The sequence below is a fragment of the Cryptotermes secundus genome, unplaced genomic scaffold, assembly GCF_002891405.2.
Source record: "Cryptotermes secundus unplaced genomic scaffold, Csec_1.0 scaffold345, whole genome shotgun sequence".
In the NCBI taxonomy this organism is placed as follows: domain Eukaryota; kingdom Metazoa; phylum Arthropoda; class Insecta; order Blattodea; family Kalotermitidae; genus Cryptotermes; species Cryptotermes secundus.
In genome coordinates, this window is record NW_019723306.1 from 664,557 (window position 1) to 686,761 (window position 22,205).

The window sequence follows — 22,205 nt, forward strand, 5'->3', positions numbered from 1 at the left end:
TTTCGAGTGCGCGCTGCAGGAACGTCCGTTGCTCTAACATCGACGAGCAAGCGCAGATTTGCCTCACAGGAATTTCAATCAATTCTCACAGCTCCCAGGACCGATCTGACCTTCTGGATGGGTTGGGTCTGCACTCATTCCCTTCTTAACACCCCCTTTCAGACTACTCAAACGCAAACGCCCGTCTGTGTGTGTTTTGTGCCCAGGTCGTTGCGGCATTTCCTTCCGTCCGTCTTTTAAATTTCTCTCGTTCCCCTTGCAGCAGCAACTTTTCCGTTCTTACTTCTATTTTCATCTTTGTCTGCTCCTCTGCTGTCAGCTAAGTCGAAACTTGAACATAACTCAGAGCAAATGGAGTTTTCGCTGTGTGCTTCTATATAAATAAACGTTTGCCTTCGTGTCCTCAGCGAGTGGGACACCTTCCGGCTGACGCCGTCTGCCCCAAACCTTCATTATTACCGAATATATGACTTCTCCCGTCTCTCTCTCTGTGGTGTGCCTCTTCATCAGATTCCTCATTACTCTGGTACGTTCTCGTGTGGAAGTAAGCCTAAAGAGCAGATCGCGCCATAGCTCAAGTGGTTAGTCGCTGGCTTCCCACCGCGGCGACCCGGGTTCGATCCCGGGGTCTGGTCAAGTGGGATTTGTGGTGGACAAAGTGACACTGGGGAAGGTTTTCTCCGAGTACTTCGGTTTCCCCTGCCAATCTTCATTCCACCAAATTCTCCATCATCATAATCAACCGGGTCAGGCTACAATAGGCCAATCGGTGGCCGCCGTGCCGAGTGGACCCAGTCTGACTCCACCCCCCACTAAGCGAATTAAAAAAAAAAAAGCCTAAAGAGCGGTGGGGGGGGGAGTACCTGATCAAGAATCGTGTAGTCTCAGCATTCTTCATCCATTTATTTATTGTTTAATTCAATATCGAGCTGGAACCATCAAGTTCATACATGTTTAAACTTATGCAGTTTATTACAAGACACAACACGTATCGTCTGACCTGACATGCGAGGTACTCTTAATGTATTACACGTAAGGACAAATTAATTATAAACAATCAACACCACAGGACAGCATCCTTCTGGAGAAGACAAGTCTGTCGAGGAATCACACGCATCTTGTGAAACATCTGTTAAAGTGGCAAGGTTAAGCTACCCTGTAAAAGGCCGTGGAGGCCCACAGGGTTGTGAGACTTCGAGGCTCCCAAATCTTCTAGACAATTGGCTCACAGATGACGGTAAGGTTGTCAGTCTTACTCGCCGGCCGCCATTTACCGCCCCCCGCCCCCACCAGGAGATCCCTAGTACTGATTTCTGTTAGAGGCTGAGTCGACCCAAGGGTCATGGTGCGGCTGGAAGGATTATGTCAATTGAAAGAAAAATTCAATGACCTTATCGGTAAACGAACCCTCGACCTTCCGAATTGTAGCACAGTGTCTCAACGAACTACGCTACCGTGTGCTACTACATGAGTCGACCTCGATACATTGGATCCGTAAAAAAGAAACAAACAAACAACCTTGAAACAGTACGTACAACGTTTGGTAGTAACTAATTTAAAGCAATTAGTACTCCGTAAAACTTGCAACAAGAATTCAAACCCCTACCAGACGAGGTTCAGAGATGCAGGACTCAGCAGTCATTAAGTTGGCACATCACCCAGCCTTCAGGTAAATGTCTTCCTAACTTCATTTCGTTGAATGCCTTTGTATAGATATTAGCACTGCATATGGCCGTTAAATGAAAACTGTATTAATGAACTCCGCGCGGTGTAATTTGAATGAGCATCACTCACTGTTCGTTTTTGCAGTGTAAAAGTCATTATTCCACTGTCAGGATGCGGTCGTTGCATAGCAACACAGCAGTGTGATGAAAGACAGAGGCAGTGTGTTCGGTACACGGAGATTCGCCTCATTTTGTAGCATCACTGAGAAGCTAACAGTCGCTCATCTAGCCAAGGTAGTATAAAAGGTAAAGTTGTCCTTGTGTTTAACTAATTAAGCAATACGCCATGAAGGGGTATGGGGGGAGTGGATGTATAGATCCACATTTTCTTGATCTTTGCACTAGCTGGAGGTGAGTGGTCAGCTTCACGCACCGTCCGCTTTATGCCCGAGGAAAGAGCCACCGGTACCCATTATATAGGAGGTTGGGTGGACCCCAGAGCCGGTCTGGACGACATGGAGAAGTGAAAATTCTTGCCTCACCGGGACTCACCGACTTCTCTGTCCTCGAGCTCGTAGCCAGCCGCTATACCGACTGAGCTATCAGAACTATCCGGAGGCCCGTCAACGGACCTTATCCTGAGTCAACATAATTCAGTCCATAACCTCATATCCAATTCCCTTAAGATCAGTTTTAACACCGTCTGCCAACGTCCCGAATAGTCTCCCCGCCCCGTAAGTGGTACAAATCCCGTCCAATCACACCCCCTTATTTCCATGGCCTCAGTATAATCTCTATTTCTCAAGGAGCCGGGATAGCGCAGTCGGTAGAGGACATGGCTACGGGCTGGATGACCGAGAGGTCGTAGTTTTTCTTCTCTCCTAGACTATGGGTACTGGGGATAAAGCGGCCGTGGCGTGAAGCTGACGACTCAACTCCAGCTACTGCTGAGGTCAAGAAAATGTGGATCTATACATTCACTCCCCCATGGTGTAGTGCTTGATGAGTTAAGCACAGGGACAACTTTATAAGATTAGCAAGAGGGCATGTAAACACGTACTGCGCTGTACAATATTCATCGGCCACAGAACCTTCGCAGCAGCGGGGTCTCGGTGCGTCTGAGTTAGTTAAGTATCTCGCTGGCGTTCACGCCATCATTTATACTGACTGGTCGATTACCAAACTAATTGCCTTCCTCAACGACGTCATACCTTCCTGCATTGCTAACTCCGTATGATAAGGGCGATAATGGATTCTTAGTCTCCAGAGACGAACAACGCGCGGGGAAGAGTACACCGGCTGACGGTAGCAGGAGATCAAATGCAAATGCAGTACTCCTGCTTGCCGGCCAGCTACTATGGAATATATTCCATCTCTCTATCTTTGAGGTGGGCAGGGCATGTAACACCAATGGGGGAGAAGAGGAATGCATATGGGATATTAGTGGGAAAGTCAGAGGGAAAGAGACCACTGGGAAGACCAAGACGTAAGTGGGTGGACAATCTTAAAATGAAATGGATTGGAATGATCTGGCTCAGGATAGGGATTAGTGGAGGGTTCTTGTGAACACGGTAATAAACTTTCGGATTCCATAAAATGCTGGGAAGTTCTTGAGTAGGTGCAGAATTGGTGGCTCCTCCAGAAGGGCTCAGCTCCATGAGTGAGCGAGTCACTCCCACTTGGAGCATAGGGCACCTGTGCAACTTAAGACAGTCGGTAGGACTCCTTGGACGGGGAATCAGCCCGTCGCACGGCCGCTACCTACACGGAACTACACAAACACAGAATAAACGCAGACAAACATCCATGCATTGAGTGGGATTGGAACCCACAGTCTACTGACTTTCAACGGACTACATGGAGTTAAATAAAATAAGACAGAACTGTTCATTTTTAAATTACCTTGAATATGTGTGTTCATGTTGGATACGTACGTCGCAAGATCTGCAGTTCAGATTTTGATACGGTCCCAGCGAACAGACTAAAGTAGCGGCAATGCTTTTGACAAGTGTTCGGGAGAACCTCAGTTCGAATTTCGGCTGAACATTCGCTATCTTACGTCATTTTCTTCAGCCCCTCCAGAAAAACTACACTTTGCTCTTATCCAAAAGGTCGAGAAGCCGGGATAGCGCAGCCGGTATAGCGACTGAGTACGGACCGGGAGACGGAGGGATTGGAGTTCGAGTCCTGTAGGGTCAAAATTTTTCATCTTTTCCACGTCGTCCAGACCGGCTCTGGGGCCCACGCGGCCTCCTATCCAATGTGTACCGGAGTCTCTTTCATTGCGGGTAAAGTGGCCGGGGCTTGAAGCTGAACACTCACCTCCAGCTAGTACTGAGGGCAAGAAAATGTGGATCTATACATCCACTCCCCTATATGCCATGAAGGCGTATGGAGTTGTGAATGTATAAATCCACATTGGATAGGAGGTTCCACAGGCCCCAGAGACGGTCTGAGCGACAGGACAACTTTACCTTTTACCTCCAGAAAAATTCCGGTAGTACAATACGTGTATTAAGCCAAAACAGTTTACTTCCAAATCCTTGCAATGAAACTTTAATCTGACATCCTGAAATTCGACTGTACACAGTATATATATACCGTGAGCGTTGTAAAACATCCTACAGAAAGACACGGTACCATGTTACGTCTACGTTGAATGTTGTTATTCGTACGTGAAATCCATGTTATGCGAGAGACTACTGAAGAGCAGCAAACAAATTACAAACAAATCACAAAGTTGTGTTCTCCGTATTGACACGGAAGTTTACATTGCGCAATCCATCAGTGTTACAACGTACGGTTAAACCGTCACTCAATCACAAGTGGAACAAACTAGAGCGAATATACATACGGGTCCCCAGAGCTTCTGCTTAGTGCGCCAAACTGGATTTCACAACGGCATGGAAAACATTTGGCGAACCGCTGTGCAGTGTGGCTCTAGAGAGCTGCTACCCCGCTGCGAACTTGTTTGTTCACCGCATGAAGAGTAGTTCTTCCGTCTGGATTTCCGTCCCTTATTCCAGAAGTCCTTCGATTGTACTGCAGATTCGGTTACTGCAAACGTTCCTATGGAAAACTTTCTATATATAAAACTCGGATATATATACCTCAAGGATTTTTGAGAGAATTTATAAACAAAACGCGTCTGTTCCCGTTTTATCCAATTTGGGCCTGCTGCCTCCTGGTACAAGACATATGCAAACACCAGCCGACATGCTGTAGGCTTGCACGCCTGACCTTTCAATTCCACCCTCACCATAACAACGGCATCACTTTCACATCGATCCTTTTGTAACGCAGCACTGAACACCTTCTCAGCAGTTCATCTTGAAATTTAAATGCTCCAATTATATTCAATATGTAGTAACAACGCCGGTCACGGTAGCCGAGCGTTCTAAGGCATGTACCGTCTCCGCTCGCTTGGAAACCGGGATCGTGGGTTCGAATCCCACTCAGGGCCTGGATGTTTAGTTTGTATGTGTGCGGTTTTCTGTGTTTGTGTACAGGTAGAGGCCTTGGGACAAGCTGATCACCCGCCCAAGGAGTCCTACCGAATGTGTAAGCTCTAGAAAAACCGAAGTGAACGGAGAAGTTCATGGAGGTAGGCCTAGGCCCACTGGGGCTGTAGTGCCAAGGAAAAAAAATGTAGTAACCACACATACGTGGAACACAAGGTAAAGAGGAGTCGAAGTGAGGAGTAACAAAAATACGACGAAAGGCTCTACAAGGCAAACCCAGTTTCAATTTAAAAGGTTCACAAATCATGTAGGATATTCACACGTCACAGAAAACACTAAGACTGCGGTCTTGTAAGAAGTGTCGCCATGTCTAGCAGATGTTTATAAATATTTCGGAGGAAACGGATGTTTCTATTTTCAAGAAAAATGGGGGAAGGGACCTCCTCTGTGGTCTGGCGGCCAGAGTTCCTGCCTACAGATCCAGGGGACCAGGTTCGATTCCCGGCGCTACCAGATTTTCTGAGAAGTAGTCTGTCTGGAACGGGGTCCACTCAGCCTCGTTAGGATAATTAAGGAGCTATTATTATTATTATTATTATTCCGGTCTAGAAAATCTAGATTAACGAGCGTGGCAATCCGATGCGCTGACTACGGGACACCCTCTATCAGCAAAAGTTGGCACTACACTTTGCCGACAAGCGGCGGTCGCTCGGTCGGTATAGTCCGCTTGCGGATTCAAGCCACGGATTTTTTTGTTTTTTGTTTTTAGGGGCAGGTTCCTCCGAAACCCTGGCCGCTATCTATCGGTTACACGGTGTCATATCTGAACACAATAATTGTTATACTCGCCGCTGCAAAATCAGAAAATATTTCTTGGAAAGGTACAGACTTCATTTCCATAAGGATGCTACAAGAACTACTGAAACACATCTTAGCACGGATGATTATGAATTACTGTACAAGATGTAACCTACTTCAGGCAACCGTTCCAAGGACAGGACAGTCTGTTCTTGGTACACCTGGTCCCTGAAGTGAAGAACGACTTTAATAAAATGTTCTAGTGCTTAACACCTTATCTTCCCTGAATAACATCATTATTCCACGTGTTTTCAAACGAAATGACGCGAGTTCGACCCTTGGCTGACGTCCTATTAGCATACCATGGATTTAATATTGACTGAGGGTGTCCATCAACTAGTTCCAAGCCCAAACATAAACATTCGAAAATGGAAAGGGTATTGCTCGCGACGCGGTGACTTCACTTCACGTTTGTCGGGCAGGAAATTACGACGCCTGACGTCCGGTCGTTCATCCCCCTCCCTCTCCCACTCAAAGACCACACTAGCAAGGCCATCTAACGAGACAGCCACGTACCTCATACAGATCGGTTCCAAAATCATGTCACATAACACAAGAATGTTAACTTGTTTAATGTAATCATGTAATAAGCCTTTCGCCGCTTCTGTGTTCTAGTGGACAGAGTTCCTGGCTAAAGATCCAGAGGTCTCGGGTTCGATTTCCGGCGCTACCAGATTTTCTAAGAAGTAGTGGGTCTGGAACGGGGTCCACTCAGCCTCGTGATGATAATTGAGAGCTATTTCAAGGAAATAGAAGCTCCTGTCTAGAAAACCGTGATTAACGGCCGTGAGGATCCGTTGCGCTGACCATGTGACACCCTCTATCCGCGCTTGGAGGTCGCTCGTTTCGGTTGCGGACAACAGGCCTGGGAAGTTTTATGTAATAAGCCTTTTAAGCAGCAATGATAATATGTGAATCATCCCCTGTAACGGTCATTGAATGTGAATATTTCCTGCAGAATATATTGTGACCGCCATGACTTCATGAAACACAACTAAATAGCTGATCTCTAAATGGGGACGCAGTGTGTTTCCTATGCGAATGGAACCGAATTTGTAAATACTATTTACATGAACTCAGGGTTTAAAACGTTAACGAGCGTGTGGGTTCAGACACAAAACTCAAACAAATGCAATGCAAGTGCTGAAATAAAAAAAATTATTTGGTACACTCGAAAGATCTGAATTCCACGTTTTAAAATATGAACACAACATCAAAATACCAGAAATACTTATATATACAGTGTGTCCAGGTTCTGTTAGGACTGTGCTCATTATAAATACAAGACGTGAACTATTTTCAAAATTTCACTCTTTTTATTCAAAATATTCTCCTTCTTAATCAATACATAGCTGGAATCGATTGTAAAGTTTTCGAAAACAGTCACTGTACTCCCTTTGTGGAATCGCAATTTAAAACTGAGGTAGATTCCTTTTGGATGTCCTGGATGGTGTCGTGACGGTCTCCTTTCATCGCCAACTTAACTTTTGGGAACAACCAGAAACCTGCTGGAGCCAAATCTGGCGAATATGGAGTATGATCAAGGACTGTGATTCTTTTTCTGGCCAAAAAAACGCGCATGATCTTCGATTTGTGGGGCGGGGCATTGCCGTAGAGTAGCGATCAGGAACCCTGCTCTCAATTCAGGTAGAATTCGAAGAATTCTCGCCCACGAACGATTGAGGACTCCGAGTGTTAGAACAGTACTGTTCAATTCAAGGTCAGAACACACGATGCAGCGATGCTTGTGCTTAGAAATTATAGATAGTCACAGCTGAAACTTCAATAATCTTAACGCCACAACTCGCCAACAGATGGCATTGCAGGACAAAATTAAAAAAAAAAAAAATAGTGTTGCCGGATCCTGGGCACACCGTGTAAGTCATACTGCACTCTCGAATCCCTTCTAATGGGACCAATGCGTACGTGAATAGGGACTTCCCTCCTGATACACTTCGTGCAGAGGAGCAGAAGCCAGTGATACGAGTGTATTCACGGATTCAATTATAGAGAACAGGAAACATGAAAAATCGGATTATAATAAAATACAAATTGTTATGAAACACACCTGGAGTAATGATGCACAGAGTACCATAAAACTAACGTGAGAAACAAACGTATGCCCAAAAATAAACATTCTTCTTTAGTTTAAGTCTAAAAACAGATACGAGATTAATTCTTCCTGTGCCAGCAAGGCCATAACCTAAAGAGTCAAATGGTTTAACTGTGGATGTACTTGAAATTAAAAGACGCTGCAACGAGTGACCCATTTAAGGATTGATGCATGTGTTCAGAACAATGGAGGGCATTTCCAGCATGTTCTGTGAGCACTGTTCACTGAAACATAAAATACAGTGTTCTCGGGTAGGATTGTAAATGGTCGCTCTGTATAATGACAAGTTAACAGTGATCACTGAGACAGAACGAGAGTTTAAACACGCAAAGAAATATATACAAGCTGATCTCCTACCTTGGGTTGCCGCGAAGAGCTGCGTGATGCAGAGCATTGAAGCCGTTGTTGTTGGTCAGCAAGAGGTCAGCGCCGTGGTCCAGAAGTAACGTCAGCATATCGTCGCGCTTCTTCGAGATGGCGTCGTGCAGTGGCGTATCACCTTCAGAATCCTGCAAAAATCCAAGAAGTCGGTATTAGGGTGGTGGAGTACTTCCTTAACTGTACGTAATTTAGAACTAGGCAGGTGTAGTCTAAATTCTGGCTGGATGATTTTCCATTATTTACCGCAGTGGCGCGATGCAGCTATTCTTTTACGAATTCAGCTGTTGCCAAGCAACAAAACAATGGACCTAACGCGTATGCAGAATGAAAGAACTAACAGGTACGAACCACAAGCGGAGAAGTCCTGGGGTGTATACCACTAAGCTTAAAACGCTCGTTCTGACCTCATCATGCACAAAATAGGAACACTTTGGTGTGTAAGAACTCCTTACGTGTCGGATTGATAAAGAGACAAGTTCGATTAGTAGACGTTACATATATTTTTCCATTGAACATTCTCAACTGAATTTAAAATCCAGTCGAACTAAGAAATCAAATCAAACTTAGCAATCCAGGTTCGTCCGTAATTTACGGTACACATTTCCATTAGTTGGATGTCATCGAACCGAAGTTCTCTGAGCTGTGGCGTCCTTGCAGCTTCAGTACCTCTCGATATACAATATTGAGTATATAGTATAAAGTTCAATGTATAAACAGCCTAACCAGACAAAATTTCACATGTACAATTATTTATCGTTTATTGAATCCCACAGAGAGTTAAAAATTGCATGAAGTAGACATGTCATTTTTAACTCATAGATCCTTCAACAACATTAGATTTAAGGCATTTCTCTAACGGCAGTAGCTCACAGCTGGACGGGTCATGAAGCTGACTACTACATCTCCCATCGCAACACCACTGAAACTCTCCGTTCACTTCGGTTCACTACATCTTAGACATTCGGTAGGACTCCTTGGGCGGGTGATCAGCTCGTCGCAGGGCCTCTACCTGTACACAAACACAGAAAAAACGCTCGCGCGCGCATACACAAACACTAAACATCCATGACCTGAGTGGGATTCGAGCCCACGAAGACAGGGCATGCCTCAGACCGCTTGGCTACCGTGACCCGGCAANAGTGGAGCCGATCACAGTGGCCGAGCGGTCTAAAGCATGAAATGTCCTCTCCTGCTGAAACACTGCGATCGTGAGTTCGAATACCACTCGGGGCATAGATGTTTGTGTTCGTTTATTTTGTGTGTCTGTTGTTCTGTGTTTAGGTAGCGGCCTTGCGACGGGCTGATCCCCCATCCAAGGAGTTAAACCGACTGTATATAGGATTAAAAAACCGAAAAAAGCAGCCAAGATCCAAAAGGCTGTAGAGCCAACGAGAATATATATATATATACGTGGAGCTTCACCTCCACTCTACATGCGTCTTCCTAGTAAGAGATTGGGAATATTTTATCGCCTTGGTGGAATCGCGGGGTATTTACAAAAGCAATTATTACAGGCAATGTTTCAAGCCGCCTGGAGAGGGCCGGGACCCTACAGATAGGCGCAAATAGCGAGTGTCTCTGCGCCCAACAACACGAGGGGAACTGGAAACTGAACTGTACAAAGAGAAACCGAGATGAGGACACGTGAACCCTGTGTTCCGGAAGTACATGGATGACAGGTTACTCGATACTGGGTGTACCAAATTCAACCTGAACTGAATCTGTAAACAAAAAGTTGAAACTTAATCGAATGTGAAACGCTGCATCTGAACATTGTAATAAAGAGACTGTATCAAACTGTCAACATTACAGTCTTCTCCATTTCTTCTACTCTGAAGATGGAGAAAGTAGGATCTTCCGAAACGTTTTAAGAATCTAAAACGCTATCCCAGAATACCGATGTGAGATCCTCAATTATCATACCGCAACGTGGATGGCACAACGGGAAGTACGAGTCACGTAAACTCTGCGGTCTCGCGAGTGACGTCACACACCCCATCCCTTCCTCCGTCGCCTCCCGCGATGACGCAACAGCACTTCCCATTGTGACGTAACAGGGGCCACCGCGGTTACTACGCAGCAATAAACAACTCTCGGCAGCGTTCCCCAGCAACGCCTGTAAACACGACGTTACGCAACGGTGGTATTTATCACGTAAGTGTTTTCTGTGTTGTCAGTGTGGAAGCTACATAAGAATTGAGTAGTAAGTATTGAGCCACATCCACATACTGGATCACGTTAAAATTAGGAATCTTTCGGAACCCATTGAAAATTTTACGGATTGGGAGCGGTTTCAAAGCCTCGCTTCTGAATTAATATCACCTAAACTAGAAATAGTCAGGATAGGGACCAGTGGAGGGCTCTTGTGAACACGGTGATGAACCTTCGGGTTCCATAAAATGCTGGGAAATTCTAGAGTAGCTGCACAATTGGCGGCTCCTCAAGAAGGGCTCAGCTCCATGAGTAAGTAAGTAAGTAAGTAAACTAGAAATTAATTCGGGGGTAGAAGCCGATAAAGCGGCACGCGACTTTGCAGCCTCTATTGCTTCGGCATATAGGCTGTCAACATGTAAAACTACACTTTCGGACATAAGCAACGATTTTCCTGGTCTAGATCGTTTGATAAAATATAAACGGAGGCTACGAAAACTGTGGCAAGAAACCAGGGATCCAGCCTGTAAAACGGCAGTCAATTGGGTCACCAAATCAATCAGGCGAATGACCAGAAAAAAGGCACTTGAACGGTGGGAAACAAAAATAGGTAACGCTGAAGTCACGCCTCAGGGTATATGGCCCATTGCGAAATCTCTCTTAAAGAGAGACGGACCAAGAGCACGAACTGCTATTCATGGTTCTTCTGGCCTCAAATTTCACCCTTCTGATAAAGCCAACGAAATTGCCGACTGTTTGGAAATACAGTTCACCCCGCATGATCTGTGCGACGATAACCATGAACGGCGGGTGGAGGCTAGAGTTCAAGCTCTGCTGGAAACCGTAGACGACAACCCCCCTCAAAGGATCAGACCATGTGACATTCAGAAATTAATAAAGTCCCTGAAATTAAAAAAGGCCTGCGGAATTGACGGCATCCCAAATGAATGCCTCAGGCACCTTCCAAGGCGACCACTGGTTCATCTAACCCATTTATTTAATCATTGCTTTCGGCTCTCTCATTTTCCAACTACTTGGAAGGAAGCAAAAGTAATAACTTTACCCAAACCCGGTAAAGACTCGAAATTCCCTCAAAATTTACGTCCGATCAGCCTCCTGTCCACGACAGGAAAACTATTGGAAAAAGCAATTTTGAATTTCGTCCAAAAAGATATTGAAGAAAGAGGCCTGCTCAACGTAAGTCAGTTTGGTTTTCGTGCACGTCACAGCACGACATTGCAATGTATGACGCTGGCGGACCACGTGACCCTTAATTTCAACAATAAAATTTCTACGGCTGCAGTGTTCTTGGACATCGAAAAAGCCTTTCATACCACGTGGCACTCAGGCTTGCTGTATAAGTTATCAAAACTGGAATTCTCTAACTCTTTGACCAAACTTATTGGGTCCTTTCTTTCTAAACCTAAGTTCAGGGTCTCGGTTGAAGGCGAAATGTCAACGCCAAGGGAAATGCAAGCAGGGGTGCCACAAGGTTCTGTCCTTTCCCCTACTCTTTTCAACTTGTACATAAACGATGCCCCCCAAACTCATGGTGTTAACCTGGCCCTCTTTGCGGACGACACCTGTCCATATGCGACAGATCGCAAGGAGGGTTTTATTGTTAGAAAACTCCAGCGCGGTCTCAGCTCAATGGAGACCTGGAATATAAAAATTAATGAAGATAAGACTCAGGGGGTCTACTTCTCTCGTGGTCGCCGACCGCCTGAGTCTTGTCTTACTCTAAATGGAAGAAATATTCCATTTGTAAATAGCGCAAAATATCTAGGTGTAATCTTCAATAAGAGAGTGACATGGAGATTACGCATAGAAATGATCGAAGCCAAGGCCTTCAGAACATTCATTAGAGTATATTCCCTATTTAAAAGTGAGCGACTGAGCGCTAACATTAAACTGACCTTCCATAAAGCTCTTATTAGATCCGTAATGACTTATGCTAGTCCCGCCTGGGAATTTGTGGCAGACACCCATCTAGTGAAACTGCAGCGCCTGCAGAACAGGGTTCTCTGCACGATTGGCAATTTTCCAAGGCGCACACCGGTCCTCGAATTGCACATGGCATTCAAAATTCCATACGTATATGATTACATAACAAAATTATGCAGGCAACAAGCAGAAGTCATACAAAATCATGATAATGAGAATGTTCGCAACACTGGACAAGGCGAAGCCAGCCACAGAAAGTATAAGAGGCTTAAACTTGGCGGCGGTCAAGCATACGCCCGTTCAAGTGACTAGACTGCCGTGGTAGCTAATACTACTAGAAATAGGGCATAATCTGCTGTACCGAGCCTGGACTGGCAGAGGCCTTGTATATATTATACATAGAAATAGGAATTAAGATTAAATATGTAAATACTGACAAGACTTATTAACACAGACTATGACTGATAAATGACAGGCCCGACCTCTCGTCAGAGAGGGCGCCCCAAATGAGGACAGTAACTTTCATATAAGAAAAAAACATCTGGTCATGAGCCCCTCTCGGGGCTCGACACCAAAACAGACAGACTGACGGACCGTCAGTCGCAATGTGACTTGGACTTGGACTATTGAGCCACATACTAGAGAGAGTAACCAGTCAATTAGAGTCTAGCATTCGCCTGAATGAGTTGAAGTCCATTGTTATGGAGTGAATGGAAATGACTACAGGAGAAGTATTTGTGAAACGACAGATGGCAGTTAATTGTGAAACTGTGAATTGTGTAAATGTAAGAAGGAGTGTGGAATAAATTCGCTATATCCAATACGACGTGAAGTTATTTTCGCGTTACATACCCAACACGTGACAATACGCATCTCTTCTTGGTCAGCACCTCGCGCGGCAGAGAACCTGTTTGAGCTCCACTAAACAATTCATCTTTCCTTCGTCACCCTGAGTTTACATGACCACGACCGCTTATATGGAATCGTGAAACATCTACAAAAGAGGGCTCTCCAAGTACCGGTTGATCATCCTTACATTACTCAGAACACAGCCAGCTGATGGCCCATGTCTAGGTTCATGAAAACACAACAGACTGACAGTTGTTTCGGAAAATAATCGCTCTTTATTCCACGAACCAAACTAAACCAACACACATACATACAGAGCCCACATGCAATTTGGACGAAAACGCTCCGTGAACATATTCTACCACAAAACCGGTAGCTCAGTCATGTAGTTACTAGGTTACGGGATGGGGTCAACCAGCGGTGTCCGAGATCTTTCCCTTGCCACTGCGTCCACACGGGAGCACGCGGTAGCGTAGTTGATTGAGGCACTATGAGACAAGTCGGAAGGTCACGGGTTCGATTCCCGATGAAGTCACTGCATTTTTCAATTGACCTACTCCTTCCAGCCGTACTATGGCCTTGGAGTCGACTCAGCTTTTAACATAAATGAGTACCAGGGATCTTATTGGGGGTAAAGGTAAGCAGGCGCGTAGAGCTGAACTCACCGCCATCTGTGAGCCGACTGTCTATAGAATGTGGAGGCCTCACTGCTGCCTTTTACAGGGTTAGCTTTAACTTTACTGCGTCCACACAGGCTCTCAGTTCCCGGAGCTGATTTCCCCAAAGCACCCAGGCCCTGAAGTTAACCTCTCAGCTCCATCTAGTCTGTAGGCTGTAATATCAATCCTCTACCTTTTTACATACAATGCACGGTGTTAACAAAGGGGATGTCAGTGTTTTGGAAAAAAGACATCAGTATTGGTAAAATGCAAATTCTCAGAGTGGCTACTTGAGCTAGCAAGCCGAGGCTGTCTGGGTCCCAGTGCCGATCGCCGTATTTATCTATTGGAAATCACTTAGGTTTAGGAAACCAACCCGCCCAGAGATTCAATGCAGGCTTCCACATATATTTCCTCCCTCTTATGGGTCGCAGGCGTCTACAGACTGTTCAAAAGAAAGCTATACAGTCGGAGAAACTAAAAGTGGCGTGGTCAATAGACCCAGCTACAAAACATCTGCCGATGAAACATGCTGTAAGGCTCCGAGGAAGAAAATCGTTACTTACGATGAATTAACACGATAACCAGTTCCGTGCCGCGACATCATCCCAAAAGTAGTAACATAGAAACATAAATTTCATGTTTCATTAAAATCCTAAAACCCCAAGTTCATGTAAAAATAAAGCTATCCTTGTGCTCAACTAATTAAGCACTACGCCATGAAGGCGTAGGGGGGGAGTGAATGTATCTTTGACATCGGCACTAGTTGGTGGTGAGTGGTCAGCTTCATGTCCGGGCCTCTTTACCCTCGGAGAAAGAACCTCACCCCCTTGTACCCATCGGGTGGGCCCCAAAACAGGTCTGGACGATGTGGAAAGCAGAAAATCTCACCTCTACTGGGCCTCGAACTCCGGCCACTAGGCCATCCAGCCAGTAGTTAGTCGCTATACCGACTGAGCTATCTCGGCTCCTCAAAGCTCATTCAGCTTATACGTGCTTCATACAAAACACAATACGTCTCCATTACAATTAGTAATCGTGAAATATGTTCAGGAAAGTAAACCAATTTCTTCTGAGTGTCATATGAAACCCATCAATGTTGTGTGTGTGTGTGTGTGTGTGTGTAGAACTCAAGAACCTTAAAGTAGGTGGTAGATACAGTGTCCATTGAGCTTTAAACTGACATCTTGGTGACCATAGAGAGATCATAAAGAGTCGTTTTAAGTACTTTTAAACCAAACACAGAACTTGTGTAAGAACAGCTGAAAATGAAGTCAGTGGGAGCTTCCTAAAATGTTAAAACTTATCTACGAAACTACACGGTGTCACATTTCACCAAGATATTCATCTCAAGTTTATAATCCATACAAGTCCTCATTCACAGAATTGTTCTAGTAATTTAGCTTCGTATGGTGGGCTCTTGTGAACACGGTAATGAACCTTCGGGTTCCATAAAATGCTGGGAAGTTCTTGAGTAGCTGCAGAATTGGCGGATCTTCAAGAAGGGCTCAGCTGCATGAGCGAGTAATATAAAATGGCTGAACATGCAAAATGGGGGGGCTCTTGTGAACATGATAATGAACTTTGGGGTTCCATAAAATGTACATAATTTCCAGCTGAATGACTATTACCTTGTCGTGAACCCTGCTCTATGGTGTAAGAAGGAACATAGAATATATTTTATATAACACTTATATTTAAATTTCAGCTTCATCCCAACAAACGTCAGTATACCGTAAAATAACCGGTTTAACTGCGCACCCTGTATCCTCTCGCCTCATTTCCTCCCTCGGTTTATACGTCACATTTAAATTGCAGGCCACGAGGATGTATGTGACAGTGTGTACAGAGCCACAAGCAACCAAGTTACATGGAGCTACGGCAGGATCTGGTCAATGTTTGCAGTTACAGAGAATGAATGTAATGGCCGCGAAAGTAACTAACACTGTCGCACAGTTCCAACACAGCGGAAAGAAAAGCAGCGTGAATATGCCAGGATGTTACTCTCCCAGTTACGTGAAATCATAAAAATAACTTATATCACTATGGTACTTCCAGGTGTCACATATTTTATGGGACGAAACAGTGAAGGAAGAACAAGAAATGTTTCATGGACCGTGTATATTTAGATGGAAAACTAACAACAGCGTGGCCCGAACAACAGAACGATATTAAAGAGTTCCATTCTTCAAACAACAGAACCATGACGCGGTAGACACTCAACTTCCTTTAAAGAGAGATAGTATAAAGAACACGAGCCAAATTGGTTCTAGATTTTAACAAAGTTTTTTAAACCACAATTGTAAATAGTAAAAAAGAAAGTAAAGGTATCCCTGTAACAGGCCGTGGAGGCCCATAGGGTTGTGAGACGTTGAGACTCCCACATTATCTCGACAATCGGCTCACAGATGGCGGTAAAGTTGTCAGCCTTACGCGCCGGCCGCGCTTTACTCCACAGGAAAATTATTTAATTAATATCTGGTACTCATTTCTGTTAATGCGCGTCCACATTATTCGCGGTCGTGCTCGTCGGGAGACTCGTCTGGTTTTTACTTGTGCTCGTAAATCTTCGTCCACACTACTTCAGTTGTTCGCCAGGCTTCGGTGCGTGATGATCCGTATATTTACTCGTAGTGTGTATAGGCTGCAGTCGTATTTTAATTTATTGGCTATAGTTTTAAATTAAAAGTTTTTTAATATTATATTTAAGCATCCTGTTGCACTCTACATGATAAATGATTCAAACTCCGTCCCAAGTGCAAACAATATATATTATATGTCTTTGATCTTGCTCTCTTCTACACTACATGTTTCGGCCTCTAGCGGCCATCATCAGGTGTATACTCTTACGTTGCTGCCACACTGAACCTAGTCTAAAATTTAACATTTAAAAAACACATTGTTATTTCCTTCTTATTATCAACATCTACCTCGTTGATATCTCTCTGGTATGTAGATTATTTTGCACACGTCAATTTTGATTTTCCTGTGGTAGCACTATAAAATCTTTAGTTCTAATTTTAAAATCCTTTAAAATTTTCTCTAAATTTAAAATTTAAAATTGTTAGGGTTACTCGCCCTATGTCTAAAGTGCTGTAGCGGCTAGTTCTTGTTTCCACACTGTACAGGTGTTATTCTGTGTAGTCTTCCTGTGTGCGTGCCGCTGACCACGTGACACCCTCTAGCCGCAAAAGTTGGCATTAACTTCGTCGACAAGCGGCGGTCGCTCGCTCGGTCGGTATAGTTCGCTTGCGAACTACAGGCCACGAGGTTTTTACTGAAGTCGTTAAATAAAGCCGAACATAAATTATAATTTCGTCAATATTTCTTTCACTATTTACATCTTACATTGCACTATAAGAGAGACATGTAACGTCAACACCGACTGTTACCATGTAAGCAGAATTCTGACACCCTCAAGTTTACTGAAGGCTCTGTCAATGAACCTTCTGTTCTTTGAAACAAACTTCAAATTAAAACTTGCAACACTGGGGCCTTTCAGTTCCCAGCGAAGAGTAACTAATAACATTAAGTTAAGACACACCGAGTCCTCTAACAAACAGTCAGGGACGCAGATGTTACCAACTGCAGTCTTCCAGCCCCAGCACACACTTAATTACATTCCTATTAGAAGTCAGCACTACGTTGTTAGTGGCGACTTGGAAAAAAAAAATGAACGAAACTTTTGCGGTACGTTCGTAGAACTTCCACAACATTAGTTAGCAGCTACCGACTGAGGTTTCTCTTTGTATTATCTCCCCACTTCTACAGTGTCCAGCTTTTCTACTGGGTAGAGAAAAGACAATAGCAGCCCACACTGTATCACGTGCTGATACTTCAGGAATATGAAAGTTGACTATAACTGCAAAAATTAAATAGGCGCTACGTTTAGGTAAAAGGTGAAAAGGTAAAGCTATCCATGTAATAGGCCGTGGAGACCCAAAGGGTTGTGAGACGTCGAGGCCCCCACATATTCTAGACAACTGGCTCACAGATGTCGGTAAGGCTGTTAGCCTTACGCGCCGGCCGTGGCCGCGCCATAGCTCAAGCGGTTAGTCGCTTGTTTCCCACCGCATGCGGCCCGGGTTCGATCCCGGGTCTGGTCAAATGGGATTTGTGGTGGACAAAGTGGCGCTGGAGTAGGTTTTCTCCGAGTATTTCGGTTTCCCCCGCCAATCTTCATTCCACCAATTGCTCAACAATCACCCTCACCTATCATCTGCGGCTGGTACAACAGGCCAGAAGTGGCTGCAATACAAGGGACTCAGTTCCACCCCACTAGCAATAAAACAAATATGCGCTGGCCACCCTTTACCGCCGAGGAACATTCCTGGTACTCAAAGCTGTTAGAGGCTGAGTTGACCCCACGGCCCCAGTGCGGCTGGAAGGATTAGGTAAATCGAAAAAATCCAACAACCTCATCGCGAATTGAACCCGAGACATTCTGGCTTGTATCATAGTGCCTCAACCAACTATGCGCCCTTCTTCTTACGTTCAGAAATGACACGTGATTCAGTTTACTGCAGATCCAATCTCACGTGTCATCTCGTCTTGGAGGCCGAGGCTGTGTAAACCATATTTCGAGGTTTTGTTCCGGTTCGGGTAAATTTCTGTTGGCCCTCGCCAATACCGTCATTCTTCCTTCAGGTTCTCATGGCCACATTTTTCTGTTTCACGTCTCTGGAAGTAGTGCAACTAACCGTCAAATAATGCTGTACTGACAGGACTATAACAAATATTACCTATACTGATTTAGGCCGGTCACGGTAACCGAGCGGTCTAAGGCGTGTACTGTCTTCGCTCGCTCGGAAGCCGGGATCGTGGGTTCGAATCCCACTCGGGGTATGGATGTTTGTGTGCGTTTTTCTGTGTCTGTGTACAGGAAGAGGCCTTCCGACGAGCTGATCACCCGCCCAAGGAGTCCTACCGTATGTCTAAGATCTAGAAAAACCGAAGTGAACAGAGAAGTTCATGGAGGTAGGCCTAGGCCCACTGGGGCTGTAGCGCCAAGGGGGAAAAAAAATACTGATTTACACATCAGGATTCAACAAAATGTGAACAAGCCGACGTTTTGTGTCGTAATATCTAACAACTTTTATAAACAGAAGGTAACATTTTTGTTTCTGACAGCGGACCTAATAGAGACCAAGTAAAAATACTATGAAATGCAGTCCGTACCCTTGTCAAGCTGTTAATATAAAGGATAATCACAGCTACTCACCCACCCACTTTTCGAGACACCTACCTACTTATCTATCTATCTATCTATCTATCTATCTATGGCTACAGTCCTTTAATGGACCTTGACCACTTTTCAGTTTCTTAATTCTATACACAGTCGGTAGGACTCCATGGAAGGGGGATCAGCCCGTCGCAAGGCCTCCACCTATACACAGACCAATACAAGCAGAGAATAAACATACACAGTAATCCATGTCTTGAGTGGAATTCGAACCCACGATCCCAGCGTTCGCGCGAACGAAGACATTTCTTGCCTTAGGCGGCCCAATACACGTACGAGTCCGGCTCGGCGAAGAGCCGGGCTCGGATTAATTTCACCACACACGTATGAGCGTGGCGACCCACAGACGGACGAGTTTGACTCATTGGAACCCGAGGCGAGTCGGACTCGCGAGCCAGACTTGTACGTGTATGGGCCCCCTTAGTCCGCGCGGCCACTGTGATCGGCTTTCTTCACTTTACTGACAGTTATTCTCTGTTTTAAGCAAGTACATACAACTACTGTGTTACTGAAAATGAGAGCAACCACAGGGCCGAATATTTCTGTTTCAGTTAGCAGACTTCACTCGTAATGCACCCCACTACGGAATCACACGGTTCACTGGGGTGAATCAGTAATAGTGGACAAACAAATATGTCACTAAAAGGGACAAGCTACGAAGAATACGTTTGATGTGTGCACAGGCTGTATGCGATTTGCGGTGTACTGAAATATGCCATTTTACTGTTAACTTTCTGTCAAGCTTGCCGATACTCGCACACCCAAGCCCCTGATTACTGTGCCAAGAAGCCATCAAATTTGTTATCCCATGAAGGTAAATTTACTGTAACGGATTTGATCAACGCGTTGCCAGGCAACAGCTCTGTAAACACGGTCCAACACTCAACAATAGAGCAGGTTCTATTTTCTGAGTCCGCGGTGACGTCACGCAGTGGTGAGTGGTGGTCACGTGATATATGTTTCCTGTGATGTGTGTCCGTTCCGTGACAGAATTCGCTCGGTTCAGGGACGAGTCAGTTCTCGGTAGGAGACAGCCACGGGAAGTTCGTAGTTGAAGAAGAGTATAAGAAGTCAGTCTGTGAAGGTTTAACGTCTTTTGAAGTCTTTATATGTGCTGTAACACAGTGATATTGGGAGTGTGTGATCTGTGAGACTTTTATAGTTCCTATGTTATAAATCCTTGAGGAATAGTGCAAACAGATTGAGAAGATTAGTGTGCAGTGATTGTAAATTGTGTAAATCAGCAATAGCGTTATAATTATCCAATTATAAATCCAAATCAACGTCTTTAGTCATTGTGACACGTGACTATGTTCATGAGCTCATGGTCTGTCACTGCGATAAACAAAGGTACTTCACATATATCAGTGGAATCATAAGTAGGATGTGAGGTTATGAAGAGTTCGCGTAGTCCGCTGAAAGTCAACCGACGTTTCGGAAGAACATGTGGCCTCCATCTTCAGGGTCGAAGAAAAAGCTAAAAAGAAAACGAGCATGAAGAATGTGTCGAGCAGAGCGAATACTGCTCCGTGTGGTTAGCTCGTTGTCTGCACTGTACTTACGATCATACATATGCGTACAGCTGCTACCTGTACAAAACGCCAATCTGATATTCCTAAGCCTTTGTTTGGCTTTCTGCTAATCTCCAAAATTCTAATCCATATGACAGCTGGTACAGCAGTAACTTTATAGAAGGTGAGCTTTGTATCATTTTCCATTTTCCTTTACTTAGGTGTTTTTAAATATTTAAATTCGCTTAATGGGGGGGGGGGAGTCCAACTGGGTCCACTCGGCACGGCGACCACTGATTGGCCTACTGTAGCCTGCCCCGGGTGATTATGATGATGGAGAATTTGGTGGAATGAAGATTGACAGGGGAAACCAAAGTACTCGGAGAACACCCGCCCCAGCGCCACTTTGTCCACAAATCCCACTTGACCAGACCCCGGGATCGAACCCGTGTCGCCGCGGTGAGAAGCCAACGACTAACCGCTTGAGCTATGGCGCGGCCTACTTAGGTGTTTCAAAGGAATCCGTCCAAGTCAGAGGTCTTGTGTAACATTACTTTTCTTGCGGTGAGGAGTTGTTAGCCTCTCGCCTAACCTCCAAAATGGACCACCCTTTCTCAGCTGTCTGTGACTAATTATTCAATATATTCGAAGCTAGCCCCCATATCGGCCGTCTCCTCCATCCGCAACCTGAGGACGCGCCATGCCGTGGTGACACGGGCCCCACCTGTTATCTTCGTAAATATAATTAGAATGATCAAGTTAAGGAGGATAAGGACCGGATGTAACGTAGAGGAGAGAGGAGTAATGCATGCTGGGGGTATGTGGTAAAGTTAAAAGACACCAATAGGAAGACCTGGAAGTAGGTGAGAGGATAATATTAAAACAGGTGTCAGGAGAAATAGGATGTGTCTGAACTGGGTTCATCTGGCTCAGGATAGGAACAAGCCACGGATTTTTATGAACCTTCGGGTCCATAAAAAGTTGGGAAATTCAATTGGAAGACCTGGAAGTACGTGGGAGGATAATATTAAAACGGGTCTTAAGAGAAACAGGATGAGGCGTATGGACTGAGTTCATCTTGCTCAGGATAGGGACCAGCCACGGACTTTTATGAAGCTCCGTGTTCCATAATAAGTTGGGAAATTCTTGAGTGGCTGAGCAACTGTTGGCTTCTCAACAAGGACTCAGCTCCTTGAGTCAGTTAGTTGCCTCTGTATCTTTCAGTACTTTCGCATACTGCATATCATCTTGTTTCATAAAAATTTTGGAAATTTTGTAATTCCTGAACATCAATGTCACACCCATATATATATATATATATATATATATATATACGTAGGTCGTACCGAAAGTAATGACCAACTTTTTTTTG

At 44.8% G+C, this 22,205-nt stretch overlaps 1 protein-coding gene across 1 annotated transcript in view; it reads right to left on the bottom strand.

Moving 5' to 3' along the window:
- The window catches only part of LOC111861750 (E3 ubiquitin-protein ligase MIB1), a 748,009-nt gene that overhangs the window by 526,133 nt on the left and 199,671 nt on the right, over positions 1–22,205 (bottom strand). The window contains exon 10 of the mRNA XM_023846581.2: positions 8,454–8,605. Coding sequence (XP_023702349.1) covers positions 8,454–8,605 — 152 coding nt within the window. The remainder of the gene's footprint in view (positions 1–8,453; positions 8,606–22,205) is intronic.